The sequence below is a fragment of the Podarcis gaigeae genome, assembly GCF_964106915.1.
Source record: "Podarcis gaigeae genome assembly, chromosome: 15".
Taxonomy (NCBI): Eukaryota; Metazoa; Chordata; class Lepidosauria; order Squamata; family Lacertidae; genus Podarcis; species Podarcis gaigeae.
The window spans coordinates 11,328,544-11,350,901 of NC_139692.1; the positions used below are offsets into that span (position 1 = coordinate 11,328,544).

At 45.5% G+C, this 22,358-nt stretch overlaps 1 protein-coding gene and 1 long non-coding RNA gene across 2 annotated transcripts; one reads left to right on the top strand and one right to left on the bottom strand.

Moving 5' to 3' along the window:
* Window positions 1-6,468: 6,468 nt before the first annotated feature.
* On the top strand, window positions 6,469-15,983 carry TGOLN2 (trans-golgi network protein 2). The gene is made up of 4 exons (XM_083713676.1): window positions 6,469-6,634; window positions 8,195-9,309; window positions 11,774-11,857; window positions 13,509-15,983. Exons 1-4 carry the CDS (start codon window positions 6,520-6,522, stop codon window positions 13,512-13,514), a joined length of 1,320 nt encoding a protein of 439 aa, XP_083569802.1. The 5' UTR covers window positions 6,469-6,519; the 3' UTR covers window positions 13,515-15,983.
* LOC310832255 lies at window positions 15,136-19,371 on the bottom strand. Its single transcript, XR_014558206.1, has 2 exons — window positions 19,298-19,371; window positions 15,136-19,253 (listed from the first exon to the last, which is right to left on the bottom strand). It is a non-coding gene; the product is annotated as an uncharacterized lncRNA (long non-coding RNA).
* Between the last annotated feature and the right edge of the window lie 2,987 nt (window positions 19,372-22,358).

The window sequence follows — 22,358 nt, forward strand, 5'->3', positions numbered from 1 at the left end:
AACCAAAGAAGGGTAAATGCCCGATCCAAATGAGTTTGCAATTATTATTTTTGAATCCACTTTTAAAAACCATGTAATGTGAATTGTCTCTCTTCTTTCTAAGTTGATGTTGTTGTTGTTTAGTCGTTTAGTCGTGTCTGACTCTTCGTGACCCCATAGACCAGAGCATGCCAGGCGCTTCTGTCTTCCACTGCCTCCCGCAGTTTAGTCAAACTCATGCTGGTAGCTTCGAGAACACTATCCAACCATCCAACCATCTCGTCCATCCAACCATCTCATCCTCTGTCGTCCTCTTCTCATTGTGCCCTCCATCTTTCCCAACATCAGGGTCTTTTCCAGGGAGTCTTCTCTTCTCATGAGGTGGCCAAAGTATTGGAGTCTCAGCTTCACGATCTGTCCTTCCAGTGAGCACTCAGGGCTGATTTCCTTCAGAATGGAGAGGTTGGATCTTCTTGCAGTCCATGGGACTCTCAAGAGTCTCCTCCAGCACCATAATTCAAAAGCATTAATTCTTCAGCGATCAGCCTTCTTTATTGTCCAGCTTTCACTTCCATACATCACTACTGGGAAAACCATAGCTTTTATTATACGGACCTTTGTTGGCAAGGTGATGTCTCTGCTTTTTAAGACGCTGTCTAGGTTTGCCATCGCCTTCCTCCCAAGAAGCAGGCGTCTTTTAATTTCGTGGCTGCTGTCACCATCTGCAGTGATCATGGAGTAAAATCTCTCACTGCCTCCATTTCTTCCCCTTCTATTTGCCAGGAGGTGATGGGACCAGTGGCCATGATCTTCGTTTTTTTGATGTTGAGCTTCAGACCATATTTTGCGCTCTCCTCTTTCACCCTCATTAAAAGGTTCTTTAATTCCTCCTCACTTCCTGCCATCAAGGTTGTGTCATCTGCATCTCTGAGGTTGTTGATATTTCTTCCGGCAATCTTAATTCCGGCTAGGGATTCATCCAGCCCAGCCTTTCGCATGATGAATTCTGCATATAAGTTAAATAAGCAGGGAGACAATATACAGCCTTGTCGTACTCCTTTCCCAATTTTGAACCAATCAGTTGTTCCATATCCAGTTCTAACTGTAGCTTCTTGTCCCACATAGAGATTTCTCAGGAGACAGATGAGGTGGTCAGGCACTCCCATTTCTTTAAGAACTTGCCATAGTTTGCTGTGGTCGACACAGTCAAAGGCTTTTGCATAGTCAATGAAGCAGAAGTAGGTGTCTTTCTGGAACTCTCTAGCTTTCTCCATAATCCAGCACTTGTTTGCAATTTGGTCTCTGGTTCCTCTGCCCTTTCGAAATCCAGCTTGCACTTCTAGGAGTTCTCGGTCCACATACTGCTTAAGCCTGTCTTGTAGAATTTTAAGCATAACCTTGCTAGCGTGTGAAATGAGTGCAATTGTGCGGTAGTTGGAGCATTCTTTGGCACTGCCCTTCTTTGGGATTGGGATGTAGACTGATCTTCTCCAATCCTCTGGCCACTGCTGAGTTTTCCAAACTTGCTGGCATATTGAGTGTAGCACCTTAACAGCATCATCTTTTAAAATTTTAAATAGTTCAGCTGGAATACCATCACTTCCATTGGCCTTGTTATTTGCAGTGCTTTCTAAGGCCCGTTTGACTTCACTCTCCAGGATGTCTGGTTCAAGGTCAGCAACCACACTACCTGGGGTATACGAGACATCCATTTCTTTCTGGCATAATTCCTCTGTGTATTCTTGCCACCTCTTCTTGATGTTCTTGATGTCTTCTGCTTCTCTTAGGTCCTTACCACTTCCGTCCTTTATTATGGTAATCTTTGTACGAAATGTTCCTTTCATATCTCCAATTTTCTTGAACAGATCTCTGGTTCTTCTCATTCTGTTGTTTTCCTCTATTTCTTTGCATTGCTCGTTTAAGAAGGCCTTCTTGTCTCTCCTTGCTATTTTTTGGAAATCTGCATTCAATTTCCTGTATCTTTCCCTACCTCCCTCGCATTTTGTTTGCCTTTTCTCTCCCGCTATTTGTAAGGCCTCATTGGACAGCCACTTTGCTTTCTTGCATTTCCTTTTCATTGGGATGGTTTTCGTTGCTGCCTCCTGTATAATGTTACGAGCCTCCATCCATTGTTCTTCAGGCACTCTGTCCAGCAAATCTAAATCCTTAAACCTGTTCCTCACTTCCACTGTGTATTCATAAGGGATTTGACTTAGATTGTATCTTACCGGCCCAGTGGTTTTTCCTACTTTCTTCAGTTTAAGCTTGAATTTTGCTATAAGAAGCTGATGATCTGAGCCACAGTCAGCTCCAGGTCTTGTTTTTGCTGACTGTATAGAGCTTCTCCATCTTTGGCTGCAGAGAATATAATCAACCTGATTTCGATGCTGCTCATCTGGTGATGTCCATGTGTAGAGTTGTCTCCTGTGTTGTTGGAAAAGAGTGTTTGTGATGACCAGCTTGTTCTCTTGACAGAACTCTATTAGCCTTTGCCCTGCTTCGTTTTGATCTCCAAGGCCAAACTTGCCAGTTGTTCCTTTTATCTCTTAATTCCCTACTTTAGCATTTCAGTCCCCTATAATGAGAAGAACATCCTTCTTTGGTGTCACTTCTATAAGGTCTTGTAAGTCTTCATAAAATTGGTCAATTTCAGTTTCTTCAGCACCAGTAGTTGGTGCATAAACTTGGATTACTGTGATGTTAAAAGGTCTGCCTTGGATTCGTATCGAGATCATTCTATCATTTTTGAGATTGCATCCCAGTACAGCTTTTGCTACTCTTTTGTTGACTATGAGGGCCACTCCATTTCTTTTACGGGTTTCTTGCCCACAGTAGTAGATATAATAGTCATCCGAACTGAATTCGCCCATTCCTGTCCATTTTAGTTCACTGATGCCCAGGATGTCAATATTTATTCTTGCCATCTCATTTTTGACCACATCCAACTTGCCCAGGTTCATGGTTCTTACATTCCAGGTTCCTATGCAATATTTTTCTTTACAGCATTGGACTTTCCTTTCGCTTCCAGGCATATCCGCAACTGAGCATCCTTTTGGCTTTGGCCCAGCCACTTCATCAGCTCTGGATCTACTTGTACTTGTCCTCTGCTCTTCCCCAGTAGCATGCTGGACGCCTTCCGACCTGAGGGGCTCATCTTCCAGCGTCATAACTTTTATATGCCTGTTGTCTTTGTCCATGGAGTTTTCTTGGCAGGGATACTGGAGTGGCTTGCCGGTTCCTCCTCCAGGTGGATCACGTTTGGTCCAAACTCTCCACTATGACCTGTTCATCTTGGGTGCCCTGCTCGGCATAGTTCATAGCTTCTCTGAGTTATTCAAGCCCCTTCGCCACGGCAAGGCAGTGATCCATGAAGGGGCATAAGTTTAAGATAAGTTGATATCTTGTGTTAATTCCCCCGCCCCCCTGGAATACCATAAAATTGGGGGGAGGGGGCACCAGGACAAACTTCTCAAAGATCTGACAACTCTCTGTCTCAAAAAAAGAACCCTGCCAGTTTATGGTAAAATCTAAGCATTTCACTCATTCCCTGATTTTTAAGAACTCAGGAAGCATATAGGCCACAAGATGGCGCTCCATTACCATTGTCAGAGTAATTTTTTAGACCTTCTAACAAGCTTTGATGTACATATAGCAGACGTGTATGTGCTTTAAATCTGGTACCTTCCCCGATGACTGCAGTGGACTCCAGTTGGCAAAAGCTTACACCAACAGAAACCTGTTAAGTCTTAAAAGGTCTTTTTCACATGCGTTGCTGTAAGAGATTATCAGCACATTTACCCCTTTGGAAGAGCTTCTCTAAGCCCCTTGATCCATAGTAAAGGTAAAGGGACCTCTGACCATAAGTCCAGTCGTGACCGACTCTGGGGTTGCGGCTCTCATCTCGCTTTATTGGCCGAGGGAGCTGGTAAACAGCTTCTGGGTCATGTGGCCAGCATGACTAAGCCGCTTCTGGCGAACTAGCGCAGCGCACGGAAATGCCGTTCACCTTCCCGCCAGAGTGGTACCTATTTATCTACTTACACTTTGATGTGCTTTTCAGCTGCTAGGTTGGCAGGAGCAGGGACCGAGCAATGGGAGCTCACCCCGTCGCGGGGATTCGAACCGCTGACCTGATTGGCAAGTCCTAGGCTCTGTGGTTTAACCCACAGCACCACCTGCGTCCCCTTTGATCCATAGTACTGTACAGTTAACTGCTCCTTTCAACACTGAGGATGCTAAAAAGCACACACTGCAATTTAGCCCATTCAGGGGCAGCCAACGTGGTGCCCTCCATTATGTTGCGAATGAGAACTTCCATCACCCATGACCATTGGCCACGCTTGTCGCTTCCACATTGTCCAGGTATCCAACTTCGTCTAAAAAAAATTGCTTCCATTCATCTTTTCAGTAGGAACCTATTCAATGGTGATAGTATACCTTTTGGTTCTCGGGAGAGAACTACATATTTCATTTGGAGCAAAATTTCCAATAGCTCAGCCAGGAATTCGTAGTTACACCATTAGGATTGTCCCTCACCATATCATATTCCAAGGGAGGTTGAGTCAGACCTAACCTAGAGTACTGTGTCCAGTTCTGGGCACCACAGTTCAAGAAAGACACTGACAACGTGTCCAGAGGAGGGCAACCAAAATAGTCAAAGGCCTGGAAACGATGCCTTATGAGGAACGGCTAAGGGAGCTGGGCATGTTTAGCTTGGAGAAGAGGAGTTTAAGGGGTGATATGATAGCCATGTTCAAATATATAAAAGGATGTCACATAGAGGAGGGAGAAAGGTTGTTTTCTGCTGCTCCAGAGAAGCGGACACGGAGCAATGGATCCAAACTACAAGAAAGAAGATTCCACCTAAACATTAGGAAGAACTTCCTGACAGTAAGAGCTGTTCGACAGTGGAATTTGCTGCCAAGGAGTGTGGTGGATGTTGTGACGTGGGGTTTGTGATTTCAGCTCTCTTGACATAATATGCTGGAGACAGTTCTCTAGTAACACTTCTTTATTAAAGCAAACAAGACTGGGGCCTGAGGAGGGGAGAGCTACATTTATAGGGAGAGGGAACTAACTAGAAAGGATACATTTTGGAGGGAACAATCTCAGGCAATCACAGTCCTGCCTTTTGGAGGAAACCAATAAGACAGAGGATCCAAATACAGCAGCTTAAATGAACCAATAGTAGCTGTACCCTCTGGAACCAAAAGGCAGTTACTTTACCCTAATGCAATACAGACAATAATAATACAGATATAAAATCCTTTGACTCAATACACAACAGTGGAGTCTCCTTCTTTGGAGATCTTTAAGCAGAGGCTTGACAACCATATGTCAGGAGTGCTCTGATGGTGTTTCCTGCTTGGCAGGGGGGTTGGACTCGATGGCCCTTGTGGTCTCTTCCAACTCTATGATTCTATGAGTTTGCAGCACTGCATCTATACACTTAAAAGATCCTCTAGTAGCTCTCTTCTTAGCTATAAATTTTGGAGAAACAGCTTGTGAGCAAAAGGTTTGATTGGCCATTGGCCATGCTAGCTTGGGGTTGATGGAAGTACATCACACTGGGCTAGCCTTTTAACAAATTTCCACGCTGCGATCTTTTTTGATCGACATCCGTTGTGGAGGCAAAGGAAAAAGCACTGTTGCCACAAAAAAGCGCTGCAGCCATTCAGACCATATAAGAGAGCAAATGTCGGGGGGGGGGGGAGGAGGGAGGGTGCTCATCAGACAAGAAGCCATCGCTTGTGTTCTTTAAATGACAGCATGCCCTGAAAATTTTTTACGGGTTATCATGGTACATGGTCATGCATTGCAAGCAGCCCATTTTAATTTCCTGAAACCAAATTCATTGCAAGTTGTAGAAGCTGAGTCCGCTCCATTCTCCGCATCCTCTCACTTCGCTTGCCCTAGGCCATGGGTAGGCAAACTAAGGCCCGGGGGCTGGATCTGGCCCAATCAGCTTCTAAATCCGGCCCGCGGACGGTCCAGGAATCAGCATGTTTTTACATTAGTAGAATGTGTCCTTTTATTTAAAATGGATCGCTGGGTTATTTGTGGAGCATAGGAATTAACTCATTTTAAAAAAAGAATTCAAAATATCGTCTGGCCCCCCACAAGGTCTGAGGGACAGTGGACAGGCCCCCTGCTGAAAAAGTTTGCTGACCCCTGCCCTAGGCGCTGCTTTGGAAAAAGGCCAAGGCCAACAACTGCTGGGGGATCCCACACGCTCGCCCTCCCCTTTCCAATCCATTTCAAGGGCAGCTTTTGAGGGGGGTTCTTGTTTTTGTTTTTAATTCAAATAATCCGGGCTGCGTGTCACTCTACACTTTTTTGTCTTTTCGTAGCTCTACTATCGGCCCGCTCCTTCGCTCCTCCTCCCAAGCGTTCGCGGCGGAGAGTCGGGGCCCCTCCCCGCCCCGATCTCGCGAGAGCAGCGGCTTCAAAGAACGCGGACAATGGGGACGGGCGCACCGGAAGTAGATGTCTCTCTTCCGTTTCCTTGGCCAGAAGCGGAAGGAACCACTTCAGGCCGGCATGGCGGCGGCGTGGCTGAGCTTCCTGCTCCTATGCGGCCTGGTTGCCTTCGGCGCTTCGGCGCCGGCGGGCACAGAGGAGGATGCCTCGGAGAAGGAAGGGATTGCTAACCCAGGTAGGTGGGGAGTTTGTTTCCCGCAAGCGTCTCTCCCAGCCCCCCCCCCTTTTGAGAGGCGCTGAGGGAGAGCCGCGCTCTGCACGCGCTCTTGGGCGCTCTTATCCGAGTTATTTTGCCTCCTGCGTTTGACGGCGTTTCCACCTCTTTCTCCTCCGCGCCATTGGCCATTCCGTGGGGAATAGGTTCAGGTTCTGAACTCTGAACCCGCATTTCCCTAGAGTTAAGGCCAAGTGAAGGTGTTATGGGGGCGCGTTACTGGTTATGGAGGCGGCGGCGTAGTATGGTCAGAGCAGGCCTTTTGCGGGGTGGGAGCAGTGCCGGATTTACGTATAAGCTAAACAAGCTATAGCTTAGGGCCCCACTTTCTTGGGCCCCCCCCAAAAAACTAAAGAAAAAAACTGAATGTACATTTCCAAAATATAAGATAAAAAACCAAATAAAATAAAACCTACATATAGCAACAGTGTTTTGTGTTGTGTAGGCTCCTATTTGTTATGTGCAAATGGCTTTACATACCTATTAGGTCCATAAATTACTATATAGCATATAGTAAAGGTAAAGGTCCAGTCCCTGACTATTAGGTCCAGTCGTGACCAACTCTAGGGTTGCGGTGCTCATCTTGTTTTATTGCCGCGGGAGCCAGCATACAACATCTGGGTCATGTGGCCAGCATGACTAAGCTGCTTCTGGTGAACCAGAGCAGCGCACGGAAATGCCATTTACCTTCCCGCCAGAGCGGTACCTATTTATCTACTTGCACTTTGACATGCTTTCGAACTGCTAGGTTGGCAGGAGCAGGGACGGAGCAACCGGAGCTCACCCTGTCGCGGGGATTCAAACCACCGACCTTCTGATCAGCAAGTCCTAGGCTCTGCGGTTTAACCCACAGCGCCACCCACGTCCCATATAGCATATATTCAACACAAAAAACAGTGACAATTTGTTGTTGACAAAGGGCAGCTGGACGTATAAAGGGCCCCATTACCTTTAGTAGCTTAGGGCCTCATCAAACCTAAATTCGGCCCAGGGTGGGGATAGAAGTGGGGCCAAAACAGTTGGAGACCCCTGACCACAGCAGAGTTCTCCAACCATGTTTAGGGACAAGCGAGGCCATCCAGGATCAGCCATGAAGTCCATTGCCTAAAATTGCTTGTTAGTCAGTAGTTACTACTTAAAGTTGGCTACCTAGACCCTCACTGGGAAAGTGGCTTCTTTCATTTGGGAAGATGGTGAGGTGCAAGTCGTTTAATGGGAGACAACAGGGCATATTAGCGATGGGGGATAATGGGCGCTGTGAAGATCAGATGAGCTTTGATGAATGCACAATTGAACTGCAGTATAGAACACTGCACTGCTCATTTTTGTAGTAGATATGCTTCAAAACATGCTTGGCAGAATGGAAAAAGACAACAGAGGCACACATCAAGAGATTTAGAAAGTGGAGGTCTGAGCAGCAGGGGGCCTACCAGTTCAACTGGCGCACAGCAGTATATTTACATTTGTGTGCAAACTACATGGTGTGACATACTAAATGTTCTTTCTTTTTTTTCATTTCAGGGACTCCCATTGAGAATACAGTTCCTGGACACCCCCATGGTGTTGAGTCTCATTCACAGTCTTCTCCCGATAAGGCAAAACCTGTTGATTCTGATCGACCTCCCCAACAGCCAGGTGCCCCTGGAAGCTCCAAAGGTGATGAGTCTCATGCACAGTCTTCTCCCGATAAGGCAAAACCTGTTGATTCTGATCAACCTCCTCAACAGCCAGGTGCCCCTGGAAGCTCCAAAGGTGATGGGTCTCAAGCACAGTCTTCTCCCGATAAAGCAAAATCTGTTGATTCTGATCGACCTCCCCAACAGCCAGGTGCCCCTGGAAGTTCCCACGGTGTTGAGTCTCAAGCACAGTCTTCTCCCGATAAGGCAAAACCTGTTGATTCTGATCAACCTCCCCAACAGCCAGGTGCCCCTGGAAGCTCCAAAGGTGATGGGTCTCAAGCACAGTCTTCTCCCGATAAGGCAAAACCTGTTGATTCTGATCGACCTCCCCAACAGGCAGATGCCCCTGGAAGCTCCAAAGGTGATGGGTCTCAAGCACAGTCTTCTCCCGATAAGGCAAAACCTGTTGATTCTGATCGACCTCCCCAACAGGCAGATGCCCCTGGAAGCTCCAAAGGTGATGGGTCTCAAGCACAGTCTTCTCCCGATAAGGCAAAACCTGTTGATTCTGATCAACCTCCCCAACAGCCAGATGCCCCTGGAAGCTCCAAAGGTGATGGGTCTCAAGCACAGTCTTCTCCCGATAAGGCAAAACCTGTTGATTCCGATCGACCTCCCCAACAGCCAGGTGCCCCTGGAAGCTCCAAAGGTGATGAGTCTCATGCACAGTCTTCTCCCGATAAAGCAAAATCTGTTGATTCTGATCAACCTCCCCAACAGCCAGGTGCCCCTGAAAACTTTCAAGATGATCAGTCTGAAGAAGATCAAGAGGACGACAAAGAAGGTGGAGAGGGAGAGGGGACTCTTGAAGACACCCAGCCTAAGCATGATATAGGGAACTCCCGGGCTAGTCCAACACCCAAGAATGGACCTGAAAACAGCCACTTCTTTGCCTATTTGGTGACCACAGCCATTGTTGTTGCTGCCTTATATATTGCTTACCACAATAAACGAAAGGTGGGTGTTTTAACTTTTGTGAGTGTGAGCCAGTCTTGGTGCTTGGCAGAATATGTGCAGTAGTGACAGAAGTTTGGTTAGACATAATAGTGCTGTGGTCATTAAAAGAAGGATCATTATATTTCTCAGTCAAACTTACCGTATTTTTCGCCCCATAGGACGCACTTTTTCCCCTCCAAAAATGAAGGGGAAATCTGTGTGCGTCCTATGGGGTGAATGCAGGCTTTCGCTGAAGCTTGGAGAGCGAGAGGGGTCGGTGTGCACCGACCCCTCTCGCTCTCCAGGCTTCAGGAAGCTATCCACAAGCCTTGCAAGCCCGGCGGGAGTTCCCGCAGGGCTCCCTAGGCTGCGGATAGCAGCCTGCTGCCTGGAGCACAGGGTGCCCTCTGGAGGGCACCCCATGCTTCGTGCAGGTGTCCACAAGCCTTGCGAGCCCGGCGGGAATTGCCGCTGGGCTCGCAAGGCTTGCGGATAGCAGCCTGTTCTGGGGTCGGGGGAAGCTCAGGCTTCCCCGCCCCAGCCCAGCGGCTGGGGGGGGGGAGAATAATTTTTTTTATTCATCCCCCCCCCCAAAAAAGGGGGTGCGTCCTATGGGCTGGTGCGTCCTATAGGGTGAAAAATACAGTATTTTCAAGTGAAGGCTGGGACAAGAAGCATTCATTGACATTAGTGTGATAAGTGGGCTTTTCTAATTACAGCACATTTAATCTACCCCCCCCCCCCGCTCTCTGTGCAGGATTATGCTCCTTGGTCTGACTTTCTCCCATCTTCCTGAGTGGTGCAGAATATAAGAGTTTCCATTAAATTAGTGGGATGTGTAGGGATGGATTGCCTTCTCTTACTTTGTTTTAGAATTTGTAGCTCGTTGCGCATTTCCAGGGAGGTCCTTTGGAGATGTGTTTCAGTATACTAAACTTAGCCATCACCAGTTCCAATATGCGTCATGGGTGTGTAGTGGGACCACTTTCTTGGACCAATCAGAGGTGTGATTTAGGCCTGCATGATACATCGGCGGGAACCAGGGCCAGGATACATTGGTTTGTGTGTCAGCACTGTATCTTGAGTGAAACTGCCAGTGTTAGAAACGGGATAGAAAAGCTAGGAGCCAAATGGCTCCGGGGACTTGGGTTGTGGGTGCCAAAACAGAATGTCTAGTTGCCACTGCGGGGTGTGTGTGTGTGTGTGTGTGTGTGTGTGTGTGTGTCAGCAACACTTTTTATTTATTAGCTTGAGAAGCATGAATTAATATGCAATTCACCTAAGTGACACATTGTTAATATCACACTTTTAGCGGAAATTGTTGATATGTGTTTAATTTGGTGTTTACAATAAAAATATTGGTACTACAGTTTTCAAAACACACTACTCTTTATTGTTAAACTCCTTAACATATATCTTTAAGATATACAGTGGTACCTCAGGTTACAGACGCTTCAGGTTACAGACTCTGCTAACCCAGAAATAGTACCTCGGGTTAAGAACTTTGCATCAGGATGAGAACAGAAATTGTTCAGTGGCGGCAGCGGGAAGCCCCATTAGCTAAAGCGGTACCTCAGGTTAAGTACAGTTCCAGGTTAAGAACAGACCTCCAGAACGAATTAAGTTCTTAACCCGAGGTACCAGTGTACTTGGAGGCTTCAGTCATCCTTGTTTCAGTCATTCTTGAGTGTCACCCAGGCGAAAGAAAATGGCACCCAGACTTTTTGAGGTGCTTGTAAATGGAGAATCTTTCGGCGCAAAATGTGTCTGGCTCCCTGCTAATTTTGAACCTTGGAAACCGCTGCTGCTTTTTCTTGAAACTTTGATTCAGATACTGTGTAGTGGTATAATTGCATCAATTCATATGATTTCCTGAGGTTTGTGTAATGCAGTTCCTCTTACTTTGAGCAACAAGCACCTTGCAGTGCTCTTGTTCCAGCTACATGATTGTAATGTTTAAGAAAGGTCACAGGAAATTTTGAGGGGCATAGTAAAGTCAAGTGTAAGCAGGAGTGTGTTTTGAAGTGAAACCAGAAGAATGCTTAATGTCTCTAACTTTCTGGGGTTGCTTTGTAACTTCAAATGAGTTTTTTTTTTTTTTTTTTTTGGTCAGGGATATAGAATTCTGGAAAAAATAAAAGGGAATGAAGTGGAAAGAGAGGGAAACTTATGAAAGCCATATGCAGTCAGAAATGTGTACTAGGGGGTAAGCCTGAATGTTGTTGAACTGTATTTATCATAGCTCTGTTGGCCGTACTGGCTTGGAGTGATTGGAATAGTTGTCCAGGAACACCCAGAGGACATCCCATTGGCTTTCCCTGCTGTTGGCTATCTTCTGACCTCTTTCCTTTTCATCTTGTTTTATGCTGTGTTTTCTGTTTTAATTGTAGGTCTGCACATTTTAAAGAAACATTGGGATATAAATGTTGATAAACTAACTCTAGCTGCTGTCAATTTATCTACTTGTTTGTTCTTCCACCCATAGATTATTGCCTTTGCTCTCGAAGGGAAAAAATCGAAGTTAACCCGAAGACCCAAATCCAGTGACTATCAGCTACTGGAACCAAAGGTATGTTCTTGCCCTATAGCTTCTTAAGCAACTCCTCTGAAGTTATTGATTGGATTGGATCTCTGAGCAACTGCAGTTAAAATCTGTACAAAGGTACAATATAAGCCAGGGATGGGGAGCCCCAAACTTGGGGACCACATTCAGCCCCAGGCCACACCCCTCATTGGCTTGGCTTTGCACCATCTTTGAGTAGTTTTGCTTGGCTGGAGTGTTTCCTTGAACTCTGATAATGCCTCTTCTTTGCCTGAATATAGGATAGACTGGCGTGTGAACAAAGCTAAAATCCCCAGGTTTTGCTCTGCCATTATTTGCCTCTGGCCTCACCCACCACTGACACCTGCCTCCTGAAAGCTTGCTCAGATGAGAATGCAACCCTTGGGCTGAAAAAGGTTGCCCATCCCTGATACAAGCCAGACTTTTCTCTCCAAAGACAGCTGCAGGTGAATTTAAGGGTAAAGGAGCCAACTTATTAAAAATCTGTAGTCTCCTTTTGTTCTCTCTGTTCTTAAATAGCGTGTCTCTTTTACTGATTACCAACTGAGAATCATAGGCACATGTATATAGTTGCATGAGATACATACTGTGTTTGTGCAGTAAGTCCTAATCAACACTGAAAGGACCAAACCAGAAGCAGGAGCTTGTCAGCATCGCCCTTGAGCCAGTGCCACCAACTGGACTCATACACTTCAGCCCCGACTGGGCTAGGTGAGCTGGGTAGCACTTCCAGAGACCACCTTCTGCACAGGAACAGGTCAAAGTGCTGTGGACTCACAGCTTAAGAGTTGTGAGCACCGGATTCACTTCCACAAGAAGACAGTCATCGCACAGCAGAGTATAGCAGAGTCTAGCAGAGTATATAAACAACTCGGAGAGCAGCTCTGTAGAATATCTTCTTTATTCTATCTACAACTATAATATACAACTATATACAGAGCTAAATGAGGTCTAAGCATAAATGAATGCTGAACTGAACTGAGTGTCTGCAGCTCCTCTTAGCAGCAACCTTATCTATACACACAATCTCTAACAGTCTCTCTCTCTCTGACACACTGATTGACTGACTGATGTTAGGCTGGAGCGGAATAAGTAGAGAGCAGAACACCGCCCCTCCTCTCCGGAAAATCACCAGACTCATCAGCAGATTCTTGGATATGGGAGGGGTGAAATCTCCAAACCAGAGGCAGGAGCTGAATGCTTATTGTGCAAGTTTGGCAAAAGCTTTATGGTGGAAGCATAGAACTGCACTTCAGCTAGAGTGGGAAGAAGTTGGGTCTTGGAATAAAGGATATGCCAGGTCAAAGCATTCCATATTGAGTAAATTACAACAAATGCAGCAGGCCAAAAAAGATGCAGCATTAATCTGTAGCTTATTAAGATTTACAAGTTTATCCTTGTTCATAGATGAATGAGTCGTTTGTGCTGTAATGTTAATGTGTTTAACAACCTGTGGAGGGTTGCAGGTTAGCCATCCCAGGTCTTCAGGGCATTCCTTCAAACTTGTAAGAAATCTGTTAACTTAACATAGCCAACATTGTGTAAGATTAAATCTCTTTCTCTTTCTTTAATCTGGTGTAGAGTACCATCAGTACATTTGTAAGTTGATTTAAATCTGTTTTTTTCTTTCTCTCCCCCCCCCCCTCTCTCTGTGCAGATCTAAAGTAAACCCAGAAATTATTACATGATGCTGTGTTGAATAAAAAAAAACCTTGTTCCCAGTATGGGCACAGACAAAACATGGAAGACGTCTTGCCTTCCGTCATGAATGAGTACAGCCCCGAAGCCTATCAGCTCTGCTGCTGTGCCCCGGGGGAGGGAGGTGCAAGAAGTGCTTTTTCTTGTGCACGTGCACTTTGGAAATGATAATGCCTCAGTCTTTCTACCCAGTGTTTGTACACCTTTTGGCTACTTGAAGTTGAACTGTGTCCCCCCATACTGCAACAGAGGAACCCAAAGGGGATAGTGTGTGTGTGTGTGTGTGTGTGTGTGTGTGTGTGTGTGTGTGTACACCTCTCTCCAAATGATGTGGTATATGATTTCCACTGTGTCAAAGGGCTGGATTTAGGAGGCACTGTGCCTATTGAATGCACAGCTTGGCTTCCTCGCCTCCTGGCTTCCTGGCATTTTCATAAGAATTGACCTGGTGAGTTTGTAGTTGACTTTGATGAAGGCTGTCGACTGCTGTCCATGGTATTGAACCGGAAGTTCCCTTTGTGCTCCATTGCAGTAGCTGAGGCATGTTTTGCCACACAGACCATTTGGACGTCTTCTGTTTGTAGATGGCAATTTTGAGAAATAATTATTCAACAACAAAACTGCTAGAGATGTCAGAATACGTGAAAAGGCAGGATCATCATGCTCAGCTTGTGACTTCCTAATTCTTGATTGATTCGGCATATTTCTGATTCACTAGAGACTAAATGTCAAATGATCAGGAAGCTGCTGGTTTAAAAGACTTTGGGTCGGGGGTGTTTGAATCCCTTTCCTCCCCTCACTCTGTGCCAAACTTCTTAGAGAAGAATCTTGATTGATTTGTAAATCGATAGTGCCATATCCCCATTCCAAAATGTCACAGGAGGATGGCAGTTGTGTCCGGGGCTGTTCCAATCCACCGAAGGCCACAAATAATTTAAAGATTATATACCCTTGGCCGACCATTTTCAAGGAAAATAAAACTGTAAATATTTGCTGTTTGTTGTCACAAATGCACTGTCTTAGCACTTAAGAGACCCTCGCTTCTAAAAACCAAGAATTTAATTGCTTGTTACATAAGTCTAAAAGTGTTTCTTGACTTCAGAAACCTAATTTGAGGTACTGCTTCTTAATTGTGAAGGGCACTTGTGTAAAATAGATCACCAATGCACCACTGAAAATGGTAGTTCATGAGTGTATGTGTAATTGCATAGCAGTGCTGTTTTCTTTCCTAAATCTGAATTTCTGGTAATTCCACAGAGCAGGTTGTAATGCACAACAGCCTGTTCTACATAATGTGAGTTTAGGTTTGGTGGCTTTCACCACACTGCAAGTGTTCTTTTAGGCTGGTTTTATTTTTATTCACCACGAGGATGTGGAAATGAAATGTGAATGAGAAAGTAATTTTGATGTTTGCCAGAGGTTGCATTTTGTCTTGTGTATTTCCGGTCAAAATCCTTTGCTTTCTCAAATGGAATGAAACCTGTTAAGCCACAAGTCCCTCTCTGAAGGACAGTGGGGGCCCCCATCCTTTCTGCAGTTCCTTTCAACCGATTCTGCCTGCAGAAATGAAGCCAGTCTGTGGCATGGAGTGCTCTTCTGCGGGAAACTTGCTTATCTGGTTGTCTACTGCACAGTTATAAATTTGCAGGCCATTATGAGCACAGGGGAGCCTTCAAACCCGATTCTCTCCTTGCAACCCCCCAGCAGCCTAATGTGGTGCAGTTCAATTCCACCACATCATTCTGCCGCATGGGTAGACAAGACCCAAGCCACTTTGCCCATGCATCTTTGCTATGGTATCTCATGGAAGTCCATGGGCCAGCTGTAGACCATTTGGTTTTTAAGTAGCCATACAGATAAGAAACACACAACAAATGGAGAGGACGGGTATTGCGTGTCCCCACCGCCAACTGGCCAGTAAACAACCTCTTGGTATGCAGATGAAGTTCCTCTTTTGGCACATAGTGTAAATTTCTGGAGTGCAGTAGGATTTCTGGCTCCGAGCTGTTGGTGAATAAGCACTGGTGGGTGGATTCTGTCATCGTGCTTGTTTCTCTAATTCTAAAAGAAAACTGGGAATTTCCCCCCCCCCCCTTTCATATATTTTGTGGTATTTTTACCTCAGGCAAAAGTTTTATGCAGGTAAAAGCTTGCCTGCTATTTCTGCGTTCAATTTTTTGAAAAGCTGAACATCACTTGAAACGAGTTCCGCTGCTGGATCACATTCCTGTCAAGTGGGGGTGGGTGGAGTGGGAGAGGGGCTTTCTCTCTTTTTTTTTTAGGTCACCTCCATTCCCTATTTGATCCCGTAAGTGTGCTTCTGGTTTTTGCAGCTTTAAAAAAAGACACTTTAGGGGAAAAAAGTTCAGGCTTGTTTTTAATCAATTTGTATTTTCCCTCCTGTGTGGTGGATTAAATAAATGGATACATGGAACCTTTTGTTTTCTTGAAACATCAATTTCTAAACTGTCATAGCTCTTTCCTCCAGGCCTCTGCACTCTGTTCCAACTATCCAATTTCCCCTTCCTTCTTTTCTAAACTGGAAAGCCTTGGGTGTTGTAACCTTTTTTCACAGGGGAGTTGCTCCAGCCCTGTGATTATTTTGGTTGCAAGGTTACAAGATCTAAGCGCCTTTGTTCTGAAAACACATCTCACACTCCTAAGTCACGCCACCTCAAATCATCCCTATGGAACCATATAATGCTGTTTACTTTTAGTCATGTGAATGCAATCTCCATTAACTTTGTAGGGTGGAGAAAGCCGTTTCCTTGACAGATGGTTCATTGGTTTGGCTTTCACCTGTTAACAAACGCAAAAGCAAATGTACAACAAAGCGAAAGCTGCTGACTTCCTGGTGCCATTTAGCACATTGACACTGTGTTCATGTTAGTTGTCAGGATCTTAGCTTCCTGGAGGGAGATCAATCTGATAATGGTCTGGAACAGGTGTAGGTTACATGGTGCTCTCCAGATATTTTGGACTACAATCCCCATTACCCCTAGTCCGTGTGGCTAATGGTCAGGGATGATGGGAATTGTAGTCTCCAAAGTCTGGCAGGCACTTGGTTTGCTGCTGCTACTCTAAGGCAGCAGGTCTAGATTCCACTGTAAGGAATGAATTGGGCACCTTCTGCATGCAGAGCTTGTGCTTGCTTGCTCCCCTAAGGGAAGTCCTGGTTTGTTGACAATACGCCGTCAGTGGAAAGTCCGATGATGAGGTGGATCTCACATGGCCCAAGTGATACAGGTTATGTTAGCTTTCAGTCAACAAGAGTACAGTAATTGCAACCCAGTCGGGTCCTGGGAAATTCCACAACAACCTAGGAAATCACATGCAGGACGAGGAGTGGTCGAGGCCCCTGCTCCTAACAGCTAGGATCCTTCGATTTTTTAAATTTTAAAATAAAATAGTTCCAGTGCTGCCTCATCCAGGGGGGGTCAAAATTGTAGTGTTGGAAGGGACCCTGAGCGTATAGGAATCCTGCCCACAGTCATACCTGGGTGGGCTTGAACCACCGAACCACTTGGTTAGCAGCCAGGCACACTGACGCCTTGCGCCACAGCACAGCTATCACTTTGCAAGAAGGAGTTCCACTGGCCTGGGATGCCTAGCCCTCAAAGCTGGTATGGATGTCCTGTATGTTCACCTCAAACGGATTTTCAGCTTTCAAGGTGTCTAGGGGTACAGAAAGAGGCAGTCTGCAACAGAAATTTGAGAAAACTGATAATGGTCACTGACTGCATTGCCTGGCCAGTTTGGGCCATTCTTTTGAGATGATAAATACCTTGGTTAATTGAATCCAGGTCACAGGCCTACCCTGTTCATACACAAAATAATGCCCTTAAGATTGTATCTGAAATATTTGTAAGTCAAAAGAACCATTGGGAGAGGTTTCCCCAAGATACTTCCTTTGGCAGAGGAAATATTTGGGTCATTAAGGGTCAAGATTGCTTCAGGATTGCTCTCCTGTACTATTTCAGACATGTGGTTTATGTGTGCTTACCTTGTGCACTTAGGAACTTTTATTTATGGCACCTTAGATTTCTTGTCACACAGGTCTTCCGCCCATTTAAAATCTTTCTAGCCATTTTATTTTAAGGGTGTTAGCTTTGGTTTGGCCTAATGCTTTGTCTGCTGCTCCCGTTATGTGCTGCATTTTCTTATTCATCCTTGCTAATGTTCCTTCTGTTGAAGCAAAGCGGAGCCTTCCATGCTTCGAATAAACCTGTCCTTAAATGCTTAATTTCTGCTGCCTTTTGCAGTGCAAGATCTGAGGGGACTGACAGACTCTCTGCCACTTCCCCACTCTCTGCCATTGTGAGTCTTGCCCTGTGCTCCAGAGCTGCCTGCAACGTGAAATGGATAAAAGATGCAACTTGTGCTTTTATTTTAAAAATAATCTTTATTAATTTAAATTACACACATATACAAAGAATTTGCAATCTCATACTACAAAAAGAAAATCAAAGAAAAAATAGTTAAGAAAAATGAAAAGAAAATACAGAAAGAAGAAAAAGCAGATTTATGTACAGAAAAACAACTTAATCTTCCTAATTAATACTTAAATAAACACTTAAATAAAAAGACTTCTGACAAAACGAGTCTTCCAATCAGTCTCATTTTACTGTTTATACCGTTGTTGTTTTCCCCGCACAGTTTTATATTCTTTAATATTGTTCCCATCTACTCCACAAACGGTATTTTTTGTGTTTACAAGTATCACTCAAGTTCTGCTAATATGGTGTAGTTGGTACAATATGATTTTATATAATCCTTAAATATTCTCCATTCTCCAAATATTTTCTGGTTCAATACTCATCTAACTCTTCCCGTCAGTTTTGCTAGTTGTAAATATTCTAACATGAGTATCTGCCAATCTGGGATTGTCGGTATTGTTTTGTTTTTCCACTTCCTCACCACAAGAATTCTTTCTGCTGTGGTGGCATACATGAACGGTGGTCTTATGCCTTTTTTAATTTCTAATGGTAAAATTACCACTGCTACTTGTGCTTTTAATTGACTTATGTTTCTCTCTCTCTAATCTCTATCAATGTGGGCCAGATAACTTTTCACTACTGCTTCTGCTGAACTTTGGCTTATTTTGGAAAGAAAAATAGCTTTAAATAACTTCCAGAGAGCTCTCAGGGCAAGCAATCCTCTTGATTCAGCATTGATCCACTCCTCAAAGGGCACCGGTTCCTCACCCCCAATTTTAGGTCTGTGCCAACATCACCTACTTGCCATCGTGTAATTTGTTTTAAAGCACAGTTTCACTTTAAACGAAGAGCCAGGGCCCATTCTGTCAACTTGCTTGAAGATAAGCAAACCAGGCCACCCGCAGGTTGATCTGATTAGCTGGAGCCGATTAGCAAAGCTCAGACAGACTTTGTTAGGAGGGTGCAAAGTTTAGGGCACTAAAACCTGGGTGACACCTGTGCCTGCCTCCTGTTGTTGGTATAGTGGCACCATCACCTAGATGTTATTCCTGGAAACACAAGGCAGAGCAGGAAACGACAGCTTTAGTTGCCAACCGCTGGTTTTATTTTCCCTGTAAATAGCAGGGAGAGGAATTTTTTTCTTGTAATTGTTTATGGCAACCTTACAGAATGAAGTCTGTAGTGGATTTCAGGCATCTAGCATTTGGAGCCCAGATAATTCTTGGATAATTTCAGCATGATCCTAGCTAGAAGCGCCTTGTCTTGACCTGATCACTGCAGAAGCTTGACCTGATCACTGCAGAAGCTTGACCTGATCACTGCAGAAGCTTTATAACTGCAAAAAAATGGGGGAAGTGCCTTTCTTACCATAGGATTAAAGGAGATACTGGGGGCGCGAGGCATAGTTTGTGCCTCGTGTCCAAAGTGTGCACAAGTTGTCTGTGCATAAGATCTCTCCATGTTCTCTGGGACACTGCAGAATCTTTAGGAGTTTTTAGGAAAGCCAAGATGGCTTTTGGATTGCTCTCCTGTACTATTTTTGGGACGCGGGTGGCGCTGTGGGTAAAAGCCTCAGCGCCTAGGGCTTGCCGATCGAAAGGTCGGCGGTTCGAATCCCCACGGCGGGGTGCGCTCCCGTTGCTCAGTCCCAGCGCCTGCCAACCTAGCAGTTCGAAAGCACCCCCGGGTGCAAGTAGATAAATAGGGACCGCTTACTGGTGGGAAGGTAAACGGCGTTTCCGTGTGCTGTGCTGGCTCGCCAGATGCAGCTTTGTCACGCTGGCCACGTGAGCCGGAAGTGTCTCCGGACAGCGCTGGCCCCTGGCCTCTTAAGTGAGATGGGCGCACAACCCTAGAGTCTGTCAAGACTGGCCCGTACGGGCAGGGGTACCTTTACCTTTACCTGTACTATTTTAGACATGTGGTTTATATACTCATGTATGTGTGTTTACCTTGCACAGTTATCAACATTTATTCTGTATTTGAGACCTTAGAATTCCTATAACAAGCATCTGGATGACCAGCCATAAAATTCACTGGGTGACCTTGGGACATTTCACTGTCTCTCAGGTGAAGAATATGATAACCAGATACACAGAGCTATTTTTCTAGAAAAAGAGGTGCCAGAACGCACCATGAACCCCTCCCTTGTTCTCTTATAAAAGCAGTGGCGCCCACCTGAGAGGTGCCAGAACTGTTAGAATATAAACAAGCAAACAAACAAACAATGCAGTTATTTTCTTAAAAAACAAAACCCTTTTCTACATTGAAATAAGGATGTAGAAACTGGAGGTCCCTCTCTGTCACCATCACTAATTCTTGCTATTTTAAAAAATGCCATTGTTTTTATTGTAAACTGCTTTGAGCTCAACATCGCTGTTGGAAAAGTGGAATACAAATAGCATCGAATCACATTATCAAATCAAATCACAAGCTTTGTACTTCATCCTGGTTGCAGAAGGGGATAGTGAATTTGAGAGCAGCGTATGAAACTCCCGTTGTTCTGGGCGTGTTTTGCGACAGGGAATTCCATTAATGTGAGCAGTTTCTGAGCCTAAGATTACAGATTAAAACTGCCACTGCTGGAAAAATAAAAGATTTTAGCTGCAGTTTATTCATTTTCAGCTTTGTATTTTTATTTAAAAAAGCATGCCTAGACGTTCCATTGCAGTGCCTAGGTTTAAGGTGCCATTTAGCTCCTAGATTTCATATCCCAATTTCTAACACTGCTTGAGAGATTATTAGGTACCCTTCGTGAATTTTGCCTATCTTCCCAGAGAGGGCTACCTGGTGCCTGGTATGATGGCCTGGGATTTGGACTCAGAGGCTGAACCCGAGGAATCCCAGCCTGCACAGGAGTCCCGGTCTCCAGAACCAGCTGAGCCGGGGCTGGGGCTTGAGCCTGAAGGGTCCTCACCTGTGCTGGATCCTCAGGTGCAGGCATCAGCTGAGTCTGCTCTGGCTCTTGAGGTGATGGAGGACCCATTGCCTGCAGGTGCTCCACTCTCAGCCCCATGAGAGGAAGCTGAGGTTGCCTCTGGGTCCGGTAACCCTCCAGCCTCTCCTGAGCTGCAGAGGCTCAGGGCAGACAGGCGGAGGGACCTAAGTTCCCGCAGGAGGAGTGCTCACCTCCAGGCCAGGAGAGGCGAGTCACCTGTGGACCGGGGCCGCCCTATGCCTCGGGGCAGATAAAAGCCAACCTGCCCCAGTCCCAAGTTGCAGGAGCAACATTGTTGGTAGCCTGTTCCTGCCTGCATCCTGTCCTGCTCTTCTGCCGGAGCTCCTGACTTCACCCGACTGCTTGCCTTGGACCCAGCTTCAGCTTTGACGGACAGCCTCCATACTGCACCCTTGACCTCGGACTGGACTTGGACCTTGCCGCACGGATAACCCTCGGGACCAGCACACCTACTCTATTTATCCATCAGGCAAAAACTGTTTTTATTTGACCAAGCTTTTAGGTTTTCTAGATCTCAGCCTGCTATTTCCATAAGGGGTTTTATGCTATTATATTTTATGGTTTTATTGATTTGTGTGTGTAAAACACCCTTGGAATCGTTTGTGATGAAGGGTAGCATAGAAATAGACTCATTCACTTTCCGATCCATCCATCTCACTCATTTTTTATCTACGGAAGATCGATAGACACGGCTCTTTATAAGCAAAAACCAAGTCTTTATCCTAAGGAGTTTATATTAAAATTTAGATTTGGAGACGCCAAGCCAGGGTAGCACAAGTGATGAATATGAACACATGCATTCTTGCAATGTTCTTGTTGTGGCTCAAGAACAACATCATGTATCCTGCATTTTAGAATAATCAATTATCTATTTCCATCTCACTTCACCCCTAGGCCTTGGGCAGGTTGTAGCAGTTTAAAATATACAACACAATAAAACCAGCTTACGATAATGCTCCACACCCAATAAAACTACACTCGGACTGTTCTCTTAGTAAGCACATGACAAGCAGTGGCGTAGCGTGGGGGGTGCAGGAGGGGGCCGGCTGCACTGGGCGCAACATCTGGGGTTTAGGATTAGGGGGCGCAAATCCACGGGTTAGGGGGTGCAAATCCATGGGTTAGGGGGCACAAATTACTTGCCTTGCCCCGGGTGCTGACAACCCACGCTACGCCACTGATGACTGGTGGCAGAGAGCCGAGTGTGATTCGGAATCTAATTGCTAGGGCAACTAGCCAGGGGAGCTGAGTTTTCTTTCTGGTAGAGGGAGGGGCAGGGGCGCAAACTCCCTGCAACTGCCCCTTCCCTTGGAGGTGGTTGAGGTCAGGATCATTTCCCCCTTGCTGTAATATTCTTCCTGGAAGCCTGGAGTGCAACCTTACTGTTTCCAGTAAGTATAAAATATAAAGTATA

Excerpts from the sequence above, each read along its gene's own strand:
- TGOLN2 (XM_083713676.1), top strand. The coding sequence starts at position 6,520 with ATGGCGGCGGCGTGGCTGAGCTTCCTGCTCCTATGCGGCCTGGTTGCC. Across the intron at positions 6,635-8,194 it reads GGAAGGGATTGCTAACCCAG|GGACTCCCATTGAGAATACA; the intron begins GTAGGTGGGGAG and ends TTTTCATTTCAG. Across the intron at positions 9,310-11,773 it reads CTTACCACAATAAACGAAAG|ATTATTGCCTTTGCTCTCGA; the intron begins GTGGGTGTTTTA and ends TTCCACCCATAG.